Source organism: Curcuma longa, chromosome 8 (assembly GCF_044706935.1).
Source record: "Curcuma longa cultivar G26 ecotype Majalengka, Jawa Barat chromosome 8, ITB_CL_G26_1.1, whole genome shotgun sequence".
NCBI classification, from domain to species: Eukaryota; Viridiplantae; Streptophyta; class Magnoliopsida; order Zingiberales; family Zingiberaceae; genus Curcuma; species Curcuma longa.
Window position 1 is genome coordinate 10,852,071 of NC_133868.1, and position 15,704 is coordinate 10,867,774.

The 15,704-nt window shown below is 43.0% G+C and overlaps 2 protein-coding genes and 1 pseudogene across 2 annotated transcripts; all 3 read right to left on the minus strand.

The window, feature by feature from the left end:
* Positions 1-1,269: 1,269 nt before the first annotated feature.
* LOC141834021 (uncharacterized) lies at positions 1,270-1,761 on the minus strand. The gene has a single exon (XM_074721484.1). The coding sequence runs from the start codon at positions 1,759-1,761 to the stop codon at positions 1,270-1,272; it is 492 nt and encodes a 163-aa protein (XP_074577585.1).
* Positions 1,762-7,211: 5,450 nt separating this feature from the next.
* On the minus strand, positions 7,212-7,789 carry LOC141834022 (AT-hook motif nuclear-localized protein 21-like; annotated as a pseudogene).
* A 1,336-nt stretch (positions 7,790-9,125) lies between these two features.
* LOC141833603 (very-long-chain aldehyde decarbonylase GL1-8-like) lies at positions 9,126-12,557 on the minus strand. Its single transcript, XM_074721082.1, has 7 exons — positions 12,528-12,557; positions 10,834-10,971; positions 10,422-10,567; positions 10,085-10,204; positions 9,805-10,017; positions 9,644-9,724; positions 9,126-9,195 (listed from the first exon to the last, which is right to left on the minus strand). Exons 1-7 carry the CDS (start codon positions 12,555-12,557, stop codon positions 9,126-9,128), a joined length of 798 nt encoding a protein of 265 aa, XP_074577183.1.
* Between the last annotated feature and the right edge of the window lie 3,147 nt (positions 12,558-15,704).

Here is a 15,704-nt window from a genome sequence, read left to right on the forward strand (position 1 = left end):
CTTAGGTTTTCTTTCTTGCTTTCATGCATTTTTCATTTATATCTTGAATTTTAATTCACATTACATTTCAAAAATCCCAAAACCCCATTTTCATTGAAAACCCCAAAAAGAACGACCCAAGCTCAATTTAAGCAATTATCTACTAGTCCTTGAAAAAATACGACTCGAGGCCCCTATACTTCGTTCATTTTGTATTCGTTGTGGGTTTTCGATAAAATCTATAAATTCTAATTTGAAGCCCTATCGTGACATTGCATAGCAAATCTAGGGTTGTCTATCCCCCTCTCGGTGATGACATATCCCAGGAAGCGTCCGCTCTTTACGCCGAAAACGCACTTGTTGGGGTTGAGTTTGAGTCCATATTCCCGGAGAGTGGCAAAGGTTTCTTCGATATCTGAGAGTAGCATCTCGGCCTTGGGGGATTTGATCAGGATGTCGTCCACATAAACCTCGACGTTACGTCCAATTTGTCGCCGAAAGACCTTATCCATGAGGCGCTGGTAGGTGGCACCAGCATTTTTTAAGCCAAAAGGCATCACAGTGTAGCAGAAAGTACCATCAGCGGTGATAAAGCTAACTTTCTCTTGGTCTTCTACAGCTAAGGGGATCTGGTGATACCCCTGGTAAGCATCCAGCATACATATAAATTCACAGCCGGCAGTGGAGTCAACTAGCTGGTCGATCCGAGGGAGGGGATAACAATCCTTCGGGCAGGCTTTGTTGAGGTCGCGAAAGTCGATGCAGACTCTCCATTTGTTGCCCGGCTTGGGGACGAGCACCACATTGGCGAGCCAGGGGGGAATTGCACCTCTCGAATATGTCCGGCGTCCTTGAGTTTGTCGATCTCCTCCCTTATCACTAAATTTTGTGCTGGAGAAAGTTCCGCTTCTTCTGCCGCACCGGCCTAGATCCCGGCATGATGTTGAGGCGATGCTCCATGAGATTTGGGGAGACCCCGCTGACCTCCTGTGGCGCCCAGGCGAATACATCTCGGTTGCGGATGAGGCTCTCGACCAAGGCTTCCTTGAGCTCGGGCGGCAGGTCTGAGGCTACCTGCGTGACACGTTCCGGCTTTCCTGGCACGATCGGCACTTCTTCCTTCGGGCAGGCGCGCGAGGGAGGAGGTGCCTCGTGGAGGGTCTGAACTTCACTCCGGATGGTCCTTGTTCTTTTGCATCCGGCCTGCACAACATCCACATAACAGCGACGTGTCGTACCTTGGTCTCCACTTACCATCCCCACTTGATCAGCTACGGGAAACTTGATTTTTTAGTAGAAGGTCGACACGACGGCTTGGAAGGCGCTGAGGGCCGGTCTTCCGAGTATTACGTTGTAAGAGGAGGGCGCGTCTACCACCGCGAAGGTGACACTCCTGGTGCGTCGCAAAGGTTCCTCTCCCAAAGACAGCGGGAGGTTGATCTGCCCGAGGGGCTGCACCTCATGCCCAGAGAATCTGAAGAGGGCGGTGGACATGGGGTGCAACTCGTGCCTGTCGATCTGCATCTGGGCGAAAGCCTCCTTGTAGAGGACGTTGACCGAGCTGCCGGTGTCGACGAAGACGCGACCCACATTATAGTTGGCGATGGTGGCCCGTATGACCAGGGCATCATCGTGGGGCGTAGATACTCCTGCCAAATCTTGCGGGCCAAAGTGGATGAGAGGACCGGTCTTACATACCTCGACGCTGTATGTTTCCAGGCTCCGGCTATGGGATTTACGGGCGCGGTGTGAATCTCCATCGGTGGATCCTCCAGAAATCATGTTGATGTTGCCGCGATAGGCGGCGTTGTTGGGAGTGTCATGGGGGGTAGGTGGACGTTCCTGGTGAGGTTCATGGTGTTGCCGTCCTTGTCTGTTCTCTTCGTTCCGGGGGGCGTCCCGTCGAGGACTCCTTCGAGGTGGCGAAGGACGCCGACGACGCTCTCTGTCCCGGCGGGGAGCGGCAGCCTCCGGGGACGGGTAACGTCGTGGAGGAAAGTCTCTTTGCCTGTGGTCGAGGGCCGGGGGATGCTGAGGAGCGGGGAAGGGAGCTCCTCGGGTCCGTTGTCTTTCCTTCACCAGGCGGTTGATTTCTTGTGCGAGCTCCCGGCACTCATCGGTTCCATGCCTGTGGGTCTGATGGTACGTGCAAAAATGGACGGGGGGCGCCCCTGTCAGGCCAGGCTCCGTGGTGAAGAGAGGAGCCGAATCCACGGTCTGGACGACACGTCCGCTCTTGTAGTTGAGCAACTTCGGGGGAGCCTCTCGTCTTGGTGAAGGAGGGGCCGATTTCTTCTCCGGACGGGGAGGGGGGCCTCCGTATGTTTTTCGAGCTATTTGGGTTTCTTCCAGGTGTATATACTTGTTGGCCCGGTCCAGGAGTTGCTGGTAGCTTCCGAGTGGCTTTTTTACCAGGGACCAGAAGAAGTCCCCCTCTGCTAGCCCTTGCGTAAGGGTGCTGACAACCCTAGATTTGCTATGTGTCACGAATAGGGTTGCAAATTGATTTAAATTATCGAAAACCCAAAATTAATTCAAACAAATCAAGTATAGGGGCCTCGAGTCGTGTTTTTCCAAGGTTAGTAGAAAAGTTGTTTAATTTGAGCTTTCGATGTCGTATTTTTGGGTTTTCTAATGTAAATGGGGTTTTGGTGGTTTTGAAATGAAATATAAATGAAAAATTGTCAATTAAATGAAAAACACAATCAACTAATCTAAAAATGAAACCCTAAAACAAATGAAACCCTAATTCAAGCCAAACCCTAATGCAATGGAACCCTCGGATTCAACAGTTTAAGAGCTATCAAAATGAATTTCCAAGCAAGGAACCAAACAACTAAAAGTAATTTAAACTAGTTAACTAATCCGAATTGCAATCGAAACATTTAACTAACAAGGGCTTCATTCGATATATCCCCTGGTGTTTGGCACGAAACAGTGCCCTTTGGCACGTAACAGTGATGAGCTTTTATCAGAAACTGAGATCACCTAATACCATGAAGACAATCAGACTAATAGGGAATCAGCAAATGAAGCTAAAAACACTCGATTAAACCCAAACAACTGAACTAAAAGAAATAAAGATTAACCAAATGCAAACAAATTGCAATCGTTAGCTGAAAATGCAGTGAGAACAAAATGCAGTAAGAACAAGAACAGAAAACATCCACAGCCTATCCTTTCCCTCGTTTCTTCTCAGTTTGGTGTCAAACAAACTGTTGAGTCCAACAATGGGGCTTCAATAATCTCTTGGGAAGTTTGAAGATGGTCGTCGTGTGGTCTGCTAGCTTCCCGAACCGTGAACAACCGAGGAAACCCTCACCCGGCGTGAACAGAGGACGGTGCTGGCGCGTTTTCATTTGGCAAAACTGGATTCCTCATCTCCTTCTTGCTCCGATGGCTTTACTGATGATTCATGCGTGCTCTTCAATCCTTAGAGAACCCCTCAGTCGAATTGCAGCTTCAGATAAAGCAACAGCTCGCCGGAACAAGAGAAAACAGAGGGTTTGGCGCCGGAGAAACCTTCGCCGTCGCGCCTCCTCCAGCTGCCGGATTTCACCCAATCGACCGGCTTCTAACTCTTCAGAGATCAAGGAACACAATGGACGCGGAATGGGTGGACGGGACTTGCTGTGCTGCTACGTCGCCGAGCAGAGGGAAGGCGTCGGAGACGATGAACAGTAGCGAAGACACTGTTCATCCGATTAAAATCAAGGTTTTATACTGCTAATTAAACCATTAATCTCAGCCCTTGATTTCTGATCCAACGGTCAGAACTTGATCTGAGCTCTAGGGTAGCTTAGGGCTTCCAAAAAATTGAGGGATCTTGATCGGGCTTGATCTAAGTCATATCCTCCATGTGGGCTTGATCAATTTGGGCAAATTGGCTCGATTTGACCGCGGTTGAGCTTGAGTTGGGTCCGGTTCGAGCCCTAAATTCAATTAAAAGCTAATTAATGCCAAAAATTCACCATTAAATCATAAAAATTATATCAAACCTCAAATCATGCAATATAGGACAATTAAAGTCAAACCGATCCATTTTATAATTTATTTTAATGTAAAAGTCCAAAATTAAATCAGTTTAAATCATAAAAACCCTAAGTCATCAGGCGCTGATCAGCACGTCGGATGGGGTAGGAGGCATATTCAACACTGTTCCATCGAAGCGATGGAGGTACTCTCTCAGGTCTCCCTAGGCTTCTGCTTCAGAGCAAACAAGTCCAAAGGGGTCTGCTGATATTTCCGGCAGCTGGCGAACTGATGTAGAAAGGCGACTTTGAAGTCCTTGAAAGTCCGAATGGAGAGCGGGGGGAGGTGCTGAAACCACCTTTGAGCGGGGCCCGCTAGAGTGTTCAGGAAAACTCGACACTTTACCCCATCGACGTATTGATGTAACAAGGCCAAATGTTCGAAGCGGCACATGTGGTCATCCGGGTCTGTAGTGCCCGAATAGTCCCCTATTTGTGGTTGCTGGAAGTGGCGGGGGAGTTCCTGTTCCAGGATTTCTTTGGAGAACGGGGTATTCTCTTTTTCCTCTTCCAGAATAGCAGGGGCCTTACCTTTGTGATCGAGTAAGGGGGCTTCTCCGGTGTGGGACTCTCGGGAATCTTCTCTAGGAGGTGGGACTTCCCGTTGGAGGGAAGCTGCCACCGGTGGCGGATTCGGGCCAGGCGCAGGGGCTTGGCTGGCTAATTGTCCGCCGGCTTGGGGCTGAGGTGCCTCCCCTGCGGGCGGCGGCACCGGCGGTTGCCGTTGCGCAACCCTCTGCATGATCTGGTCCACAAGGTGGTCCAGTTGCGCGGGGGTCAAGGACACCATTTCCCCCGGGTTCCTTCCGTCGGCCGGTTCGCGACTGTCAGCAGTCCTTCTGGTGTTAACCATTACGACGTCTAGCTCAGTTTTCCCACAGACAACGCCAAATGTTCCGGCAAAATGTCGTAGAGGGTCAAGCCACCAGTCAACGGACCGTCTGACAAGGTCGATCCACACGATTGAATGAGGATGAGGGCTCTTGGACGCCTTCCCTTTCGAAGGAATCCTGAAATACACTAAACAAGAGAGGTTAGAATGGCGCCCCGGGGGATCCCGGTGAGCCACTCCGACGCTCAAGTTAGGGTTCTCTCCCAAGGAAGCGAGGAAAATGAGAGTGAGGTAAAATTCTTTCGATACTGACCTCCTGCATGGTTATGAGTTACTCCTTTTATAATCAACCTTTGAACTCCGTACGGGAAGGCGGCTGTTATGCGCCTTGGGTACACACACTATCACCAGAAGAACCTTCCCTTTGTCCCCCCTGTCCTAAGCTACATACACAGGGATAACTAGTAGAGGAAGGCGAGCCTGATCTCCGATGCCTGCTTTATGGTAATGCGTGCAAACCACGAGGTTAGAGGAGCACGCCACGTATAAGGACGAGGAGCGCCATTAATGCGAGGGGAGTCGCCATTAATGCGGTGGAGTGACTAGGACTGAGGCCGAAAACTATTGTGTCTAGGCGACATACTGACCCCTTGCCTTTCCGGTGATGGCGACGATGGTGGGTGTCAGAAGATCAGGGTTAGGGTTACACCTACCCGAATAGAGGCGAAGTGACTGAGTTTTAAAGATGAATGTGACAAAGACAAGGCGAAGCTCTCGAGAGGGGAAGGCCTTAGATGTTAACCTTGGGCTGGGACGCGAGGATCGGCCGGGATGGGGGGCTTCCCTGGCCGAGACGAGAGGACTTGCCGAGATGGGGGGCCTCCCCGGCCGAGACGAGAGGACCTGCCGAGATGGAGGGGCTCCCTGGCCGAGACGAGAGGACCTCCAGATGGGGGGCTCCCTGGCCGAGACGAGAGGACCTGCCGAGATGGGGGGCCTCCCCGGTCGAGACGAGGACCTGTCGAGATGGGGGGAGCTCCCCGACCGAGACGAGAGGACCTGCCGATATGGAGGGCCTCCTCTGCTGAGACGAAGAAGTCTACCGCCGTGGCCTAAATCTCGACCGCGCGCATAGCCTCCCTTGACTTCCCGCATCATGAACTATGGGAGCAATCAAGGCATGATATTTGATTGACTTGTATTCATCCTTGGATGTTGGTCAAGGAATCAACTATTGATGCATCCCTTTGAGATATGTAGAATTGACTACAAGTCAATGAGACATTATTGTCACTAGCTAATTTTCTACTTAATAATATATAGGACTTCAAATAGCCTCTTGGACTTACATATTAAAGTTAAAACACAAGGAATTGAATTTAAATGTCTTATTTAGAATTTCATTGTGGTTAATCATTTATTTTTATTATTAGCATTACTTTTGACAATTAATAAGTATGTAACTTCCTTTCCTTGGTAAATCATTTTCAAGTGCAACCATGTATCAAATATTTTAGTTAGAACTATATAAAATTTAATAAGATTAACTATCAAGGCCTCGAGACCAATAATTTATTTTAAGAATTGCGATATCAATTTTGATCTAGAATAGTCCATTAAATACTTTTAATTATATTTATGATAATACATTGGTGTGAACATGCAAGACTTGACCATGACGTCAACGGGGTCAACGGTAGCAATCTAAGGCATGTTATTTGGTTGACTTGTATTTGTCCTTGGATCCTGATCAAGGAATTAAGTACTATTGATGTATCGACACATTACCTACAAGTCTCTGAGATATTATCACTAATTTTCTCCTCAATAGATCTTTAAGTTAATTTGTTGAAATTTATTTCTCTGAATTTACATGTTAAAATTATAACACACGTAATTAAATTTAATTTAATTTAATTAAATTTAATGCTGTGTTATTATTATTAGCATTAGTTTTGATAATTACTAAGTATAGTATGTGTAGCAACTTCACTTCCTTTGTAAATTACTTTCAAGTGAAGGCATGCATCAAATATTTTAGTTAGAGCTGTCTAAAATTTAATAAGATTAACTATTGAGAACTTGGATCAATAATTTATTTCAAGAATTTCAATATCAAATTTGATTACAACAACAGTCCATTAAATAGTTTGAATTATATTTATGATAATGCATGAATGTAAATAAAAATCTTAACAATCCTTTGATATCAGTCGAGCGTCTGAATCTAAGTCTCCGGAACATAACTGATTACAATGAAACAGACTTACATACAAGCATTTGAATCTATTACTAAATTGATATATATTTTACGAGTACAGAGATCAGGCAGTAGAAGAGAATTATATATAAAAAGTAAAGGATCTTAATCACGGCGACGGTCGCAGAGGAGTTCCGGCGTCAGATGCCCCTGCCTCTTCGTCAGCCGGCCACCGCTCGTAGACCACATTTCCGAACGAAGCGGCGATCACATACACCGTCCCTGCCGCAATCAATTTCCCGACCACATTACCTGCCCTGTCCCTCGGCTGGCCACCGTGACCGCCAGCCCGCTCGCCCCCAGCGGCGCCGGCGCCGGAAGGAACGCCCCGTCGAGGGACACGATCTCGAACCGGCCGGGCAGTGTCACCGACGCCGCCGCCGCCGCCGCCGCCGCCTCCAACCAGGGCTGGCGGAGCGTCACGTCGGCAACAGCTCCCCTGCCGCTGAGCACGCAGAGGCCACGCTGCTCGCGGGCAGCCAAGGCGGAGACGGCAGCGACGATGTCGGTGCCGCTGGCGATCTCGAGCATGTGGGGGCGGAGCGCGTCGGGTCTCTCACGGGTGATGATGACCGGCGGCTTCTTCTTGTTCTTAGAACCAAGCGGCCGTCCTCGCCGGGGGCGCCAACTGCTGGCATTGGCGGCGTTGTGCCTGCCCTTGCTGCCGCTGCTATTGCCAGGGGCCATGGGATATTCCGTCGGGTTCATCGAGATCCAATTTTTATACCGAAACCTGAAGACAAGAAAGCGCAGATTAACGAACCGGTCAACAAACAAAACACTGTGAAATATTTGATCAAAGAAAACCGAAGAAGAAGAAGAAGACTAAACGACGAATATGGAAACTCTGTCACTGCTCTCACTTTAAACCTTCACCGGAAGCAGTTGAAAACGCGGAGAAATAAATTATTCAGGGAAAGAAGAAGGTGGGAGCAGGGCGTGCTTGCTGCTAGCTTCATTAATATAGATACGGAGGTAGATCGATGTCTGGTTCTCCTTTACTGGCCTTCCCTCGGACATGTAAAAATTGGTCAAAATTAATAATGACTTGTAGCAATCAGTAATTTCAGAGCAAGTATTCATTGCTGTTCAAATTTTCTCTAATACTTTCATCTTTACCATCTAAGTGTCCGAATTTCGTCAACGAATTTTAAAGATAGACGAATTTGAAGTACAATGTATGTATGCTCAGAAGTCAACTCTTACCATCATTCACTTTTTGGACTTGCTCTAGGGTAGAGGAGTTTAGTTCCAAATCCTTTTTTATTAGTGTAATCACTTTTGGACTTGCTCCAAGAGAGAGGCGTTTAGTTCACAATCCTTTTTCGGCAATTTACCCAACCACGCTGCTAAAGTTGTGAAATGCTCAAAATTCGTAGATTACTTTCAAAATTATCAAATCACGTATCCCATTCTGATTTTACCCTTGAGCAAAAGCTCGTTCGCTCATCCTTATCGTACGCTAAATGACCATGTGTGTTCGAACTAGTCACACAAATCTGAACCATGCCATCGTGATGTGCTATCATACATTGCAAGTATGATACATAATCCTGAGCATACATACATTGCAAGAGAATCACAAAAGTTTGAAATCCAAATGATACATAATCCTAAGAAGCCAATACTTTTGATTCCCAAAGCCGATTCCACCAAAACATTGGTCATGTCCTTACAGAGCTAATCAATCCAGTTTGATCTCCCCCAGAGAGAAAGACCTCTAAATTTCGACCCTGTAGACTCCGTTCCCCATCAAGCCAAATAGTGCGTCGATTGACAAGGACATCCAAATCTCAAACATTACAACTCAATTATAAGCTGTCACAACAATCAAAGACAACTCTTCAAGAAAAGAAGTACGCAGATGACTAGCGCATTGTCTTTGCTCGAGGGCACTTTGGAAGCCCTTGTTATTTGTAAATCATTTTTTGTGTCATGGAATATGAAAAATAAAACGACACATTATATTCAGATGATGCTGTGATGCGATCGAATAGGCAGGTGTCGGCATATATTTCAGTACTTAATACTTCTTTCCTTCCACCTTCTCAAGGGCCTTCAACTTCCAATAGCCTTTATCGGTGCCAAACAACCTGATAGATTACACATTTGAACGTAAAAATGATGCTCTCAAACTGGGCATTAACAATTGAACTGCAGTAGATCTGACTATGAAGGAAGAATAGTAGACAAGAGAACTAAAATTTGTTTTATATCATGCATCTCGGATAACATTTGCTAGTACAGAACAATAGTTAACTAAAAATTCTGTGTTAATTCAACTAGAGGGAAGAAAAACATTCCTTATCAGACTACTACTTTGTTGATAACATTATCGTAAAACAAAAATGAAGAAAGTGTGTTCCATTACAGTTCCTCGTTCTAGTTTAAGAAGGATGACTTTAGAATATATCCAAATGTAAAAAAAATAAAATACTCCGGGCTTAGGATAAAAAAATGGCTTTAGAAAGTGTGTTAGTTCAAGAAGTTTAATAACAGAGCAGATTTAACCAAGTTTAAAAAGTAATAAGCTCTACTCACCGATCCATGTAAATAAAAGTTGATGAATAATTGCCCGACTTAGTATAAAGCAAACGGTGGTGATAGTCATGGAAATCAGCCCTGTAGAAACAATCAAGATATCAAACTAATATCACATAACATTAGAAAATTATCAATGATATTGACATTACAAAACTCACCCTCCGTACAGTGGAATGAAATTTGAGGGACTCCATGGAAAGTGGTATCCACTGTGAGCTTCAACTGTCTCCAGGACTCTAAGTATCATCCATAACCAGAGTGTAAAGAGATGGGGACCAGTCAGAGCAGGGCCTAGTATTGTGGCAAAGCCAAGGAATAAGATCTCGGCAGGGTGTGCATATTCAGAAGTCAGTCCAAAAGGCGTAGCATGTCTGAGACCACATTAGCTGTTAGAGAAGCAGCTAACACATGAATCTTTAGAGAAGCAATTTGACTTACTCATGATGCACACTGTGAACATGCTGGTACAACCATTTGGTATGTAGTATTCTGTGCCCCCAGTAGAATACGAAATCTTCCAGGATGAAGTAAAAGATAATTTGAGAGACAATAACACTCCTACAAGGAAAAAAAAAGCTTCTTGTAAGAAAGCACAAAAGCATATAATATATTATTGTGTTAATTAAGGATCCAGTTTATCAATGCTATAAAACCTCATTCTCATATACATGAATCAGGTAAGAGCTTAAAATGCCTCCATAAATCATCTGAGATGTATGCAATGTGAAATTAGCATGTCCCTTTACATAGACAAGTAAAGAGAAGCTGGAAATACCAGGGTGGCAATGGAAGGCTGCTTCTCAGACCCATGAATTTGAATGTAGGATAAGAAATGAGCATGACTGGTAAGTTGACGCATACGTGGTACAGGACTAGGCCCAAAATGCATCTCCATTGTACTTCTGGAGTGTTGACCTTTTTCTGAAAAATGTTTATAGATGCAACAATCAAACAGAAAAACACTGAATAAATAACAACGATAAACTCATTCCTTTCTGTACTCTTGTAATAACTCTCAGAATAATTGGACAAGAGCAGAGCATAGTTACCAAGGAAATTCTAGCAATAGAAAAGCAGATATACAAGTCATCACAGGTTTTAACAGAAAATAATACTAGAGTAGACAGAAAAATAATTCAAAACTCAATGAACTCTAAAATAAAAGGTGATCTTAATACAAATTCAACCTGAATTTTGTATTTTCTGAAAAGCCCTGATCTCTCAAAATATATAGATGGAAGTCCAGATAAGAAGAATACACTTTCATGAATCAGGAAGGTGCCAACACTGGCCAACTGGAACTCACTGAAATGTGTGATAAGATACTGCATAACAAAGACCAAATGTTATAAGGAATTAACTAATTGTTTAGGCACTAAAATTAAGTTAATATAAACCATTTTTCTTTTTTAAGTGTAAAGATAGAAATAAGAATAAACATCTAGCAGAAAGTCCAAACCCACATGCTCACAAGAAGGCCATAACTTACCGAATAGAGACATGTCATCATTGTCATTGTGATCATCAAGCCATATTTGTCCCAATTATTTAGGATTGACAAAATGAATCCTATCCCTTCTTCAAGTTCTATGCAAGTCCAGATTACTAGTAATAACCAAATCAATTAATTTTTTTAAAAATTAAATTGACTCTTTTTTTTCTTTGCCCTCCACCACTCCTAGAATCTTCTACTCTAAACTTTCAAGTCTCTAACTCTTGAATCCTTCAGTCGTCTTTAATGTTTTTTTTATATTGTGTTAATATTCAAGAAGTCAAACTTGAGAGAAGTACTCACGATGCAAATTCCAATACACTGAAAGAAAATGCAAGTCACAACTGTTATTAAAATTCCAGTAGTACTTACGATTCAGCCACCCCATGGGCACTACAATATAACACGTAAAATAAAATAATCTTATAATCTTGGAAGAAGTTGAACAGTATCACTTGCTGATCTTTGCATTATTGAACTACCTCAATAAAAGCAAGATGAAATGACTTTCCAATTGAGCAAGTTAGAAATTATAGTTGCAACATCATAGTGATCTAAGAACAGAGTATTTGGAAAGGTAGCATCTCATTATCCTTCTCCATCAAAAGTGAAATAGGTAGACTAAATGGTTTTTTAAAAAGTCCATATTCATTGGAGGTAAGGAGGTTGATTCTGGTTCACTCATCAATAGATTTTTTTTTTTATCTTTTCAGTGGACTGCCTTCCAGTTTTAACGATATTAAAAAGGAATCCATCCAGAGATCAAAATGGAAGATCTAATTGTCATCAGTAAGACTTGTTAAAGAAAAAGAAAAGAAAGTACCATGCATCCAAAATGGTAAGAATATGGCCACAAGAAGACCGATAACAAGATCCGAATACCAACTCTAAAAGTGTTTCAAAAAGAACAACTCCAGAATAACACACACTGAGAAACATACGGACAACCGGACGTCACGATCACATAGCAAACTTAGAAGATGAAATCCAAACCTTTTGAACGTAAAGCCTAAGACCTCTCAGACAAATCGCTGGCAAATAATGTAACAGAAAAAAAGGACTTCTAAAATTTACGTAAATACGTTATTTCATCCGGCAAAGATACCGTTCGAGAACAACCATTGCCAAGTTAAATACCCCGTTCAAGAACAACCGATAAACGTAGAGACCACCCAAACCTTCGATACAATCAATAGTGGAAAGCAAAGAAAAAGAAGCAGCGACATGCAGATTGCAAGAACAATTTATTAAAGAACATTCATCGACAAGACGCTCAGATTTCAAGATGATCGAGGCGGCGACATAAGAGGGAGCCTATCGCCAGCATCGATCTCCAATGTCGAGCCGATCATGAAATCCGATGCAAGATATTAAGACAGAGAGCCATACCCGCCAGCACGATTCGATGAGCGACGCCATGGCGGAGCGGAGATCGCCGGAGCCTCCGATGCGAGGCCTGAGACGGCGACGTGGAAGAAGAGCTCAACCGGGTTCCGGTTCCAAGTCACGAATCCGTCGGACGAAACGGACCGTGGAGAAGTTTAAATAAATCGTCGACGAAATGAAAGAATCGCCAGCCTGTCAAGCCCGTGCTCGTGCTATGGCTCTGGGCTTTCCTCTGCAAAGCAAATAGCGCAATAGATATACGTGGCTTTGACTAACCCTTAGTTGTACCTTGTCATCATTTAAATAAATGCGGGGCCCATTCCGCATGCACCTGAGCTGAAGGCAAGTGACGTATCACCATCATTGTAAAGGCACGCCCTGCCTTTGAAGTACGTTTATTGTGGATTCGGATTCATTCAGGAAACCGTTTATTGTATCTTTTGTTTAATTCCTTTTTTTGGCAATCCTTTTATTAATTCCTTTTTTTTTGGCATTTTGGCTAATCTTTTATATTGGGGGTTTGCCAAGGGTAATACTGTAAATATACTTTTTTTTCTGTTGGTTATATGACAATAGAAATATTAGTAATACATAGCCAAATAATTGTGTAAATAAAAGTATTTTGAAGACCATTGTATAAAAATGTATGTTTTTTTAAAAAAAAATTAAGATGTTTAACTTGTTAAACAATGCACTTGCATTTTTTTTTTAAACAATGCACTTGCATTTTTTGCTCGATTATCTAATATTTCTTTTATCAATCATGGTAATACTATTTTTGAGGAGAGCCCAAGAACAAAAGACATGAGGGTTTCCAAAGTGGACAATATCATACCATTGTGGAGATATTTTGATTTCATCGGTACTAACAAGTGGTATCTGCTCTTCACCGGACTAACCGTCGGATGAGCCATGATTTAGATTTAACCATGTGGTTTAAACCGCAAAGGAAGTGGGTGTTCCAGATCAAGAGGGATAATCGACCTAACCATGACCATCTGAATGAGAAAGGTAAATCGGGTGAGAAAATTACAGTTGGTCATGACGAAGGAGAAAATTATCTCGACTTCATTGAGATTCGAATCCTTGGTGGTAATACTATCTTTATTTTTATACTTGATTATTGAGAATTTGCTAGCACCATGGTATAATTGATCACCAATAATCTCATTTTCAAGCATATCTAACAAGCACAAAAATTGAAAAAGACTAATACCTAAAATAAGGTGTTTATTCCTTAACTATTTTCTTGCATTTCATCTACTATGATCCTTAGGTATAAAGTATGAATATGATTTATCATTTAATTTTTAGTAACTCCTTACCATAATGATAAATAAAATTTTGTACCAACATCTATAATAAACCATATGATAGCTTTTAAGTATCCTATCAAGATATTTAGAATTTTTCATTAGAGTTGTTAATTTAGATTAGATTTATTAGGTTGACTCACTCCATCAAATAATTTAAATTGATTGTGTTAAAATTTTAATAACCTATTTAAAAACGGACCTAAACGGACCAACCTACATAGGTTGTGGGTCTAGTGGGTTGTCTCCGTGGTAGGCTCAGGTTGGTCGTGGATTGAGAAGAGAAAAAATAATTTTAAAACTCAAAACTAAAGTGGAAGACTCAATGAGCTCATGGGCTAGCTCGCTAATCTGCAACCCAAATTTAAAAATTATAATATTTTTATATATTTTTTTAATTTTTTAATTTTTTGATGGACTCATGAATTAATCCATTTAATTCACAATCTATCTTGGGTTAGGTCAGGTTGGAAATTTTTCAGCCCTTATTACAAATTTGAAAGATTTGTTAGAGATAGAAGTGCAAATATTTGATGCATCAACCATAATTTTGTAATTGTATGTCATATTATTATGGACATTAAGTGATTTCTTTTGATGTGCAACCTTATCAAATGGATTATTATTATTATTATTATTACAAGTCAACTTGAATGCCCAGTGTGCCGCAAGTTTATGCATTCATTATGGTTTTAAAAAAAAAATATTGCTATACGGGTCACCGTAAATTTTTGAATAATAATTATGAGTTTTAAAAAAATACTCAATTTTTTAATCACATGGAAGAGTATAGAATACCATCACTCATACTATCGGGCGAAAGACGAAGGAAGGGTTAGGTTTACAAGCTTAAGTTAAACGGCCACCGGATCTCCACCGTTGGAAGCCAAATCAAGGGATAGAGTGAGTTGATAAATAATTCAAAAAGCATAAGATAAGGGAATGCCTTTAATTAGCTTAAGTCGATCAAAATAAAAACCTTGCTAAATACCACTTAAGGCCTCTGACCTAACTCAAGTCCAGTCAATCGGACTTCGTCTCCTTCGACTAAACTAATTCGGGAGGCTTATGATCCGGTGAGATTATTTAGTGATTACGTGGACGTCAAGTAAAAGGGAATATGAGGAAAATAGGGTAAATATAATTATCGATTAAATGTTAAAGGTTATTTCATTAATCCAAATAAACCCCTGACCTCCTATTCTGGTCTCGGTATACTCCCTACAGTATGTGTCGACCTCCTGCTCCGGTCTCGACATGCTTCCTACAGCATGTGCCGATCTCATGACTCGGTCTCGGCATGCTTCCTACAGCATGTGTCAGCCTCCTGCTCCGGTCTCGACATGCTTCCTATCAACATGTGTCGACCTCTTGCTCTGGTCTCGGCATGTGATTCATGTTTCTTACAGCATGTGCTGACCTCCCGCTCCGATCTCGGTATACCTCTCACAGCATGTACCGACCTCATGACTCGGTCTCGACATGCTTCCTACAACATGTGCCGACCTCCTGCTCCGGTCTCGACATACTTCCTACAACATGTGCTGACCTTCTGCTCCGGTCTTGACATGCTTCCTACAGCATGAGCTGACCTCCTGCTCCAGTCTCGGCATGCTTTTTACAGCATGTGCCGGCCTTCTGCTCTGGTCTCGGCATGCTTCCTACAACATGTGCCGACCTCCTGCTCCGATCTTGGCATGCTTCTTACAGCATGCCGACCTCCTGCTCCAATCTGCCACAGCATGTGCCGACCTCATGACTTCTGGGCACGTTTCATATATTATGCGCCGACCTCATGACTTGGTCTGAGCACACTTCATACATTACGTCCGACCTCATGACTCAGTATCGGTGCGCTTCCTACATC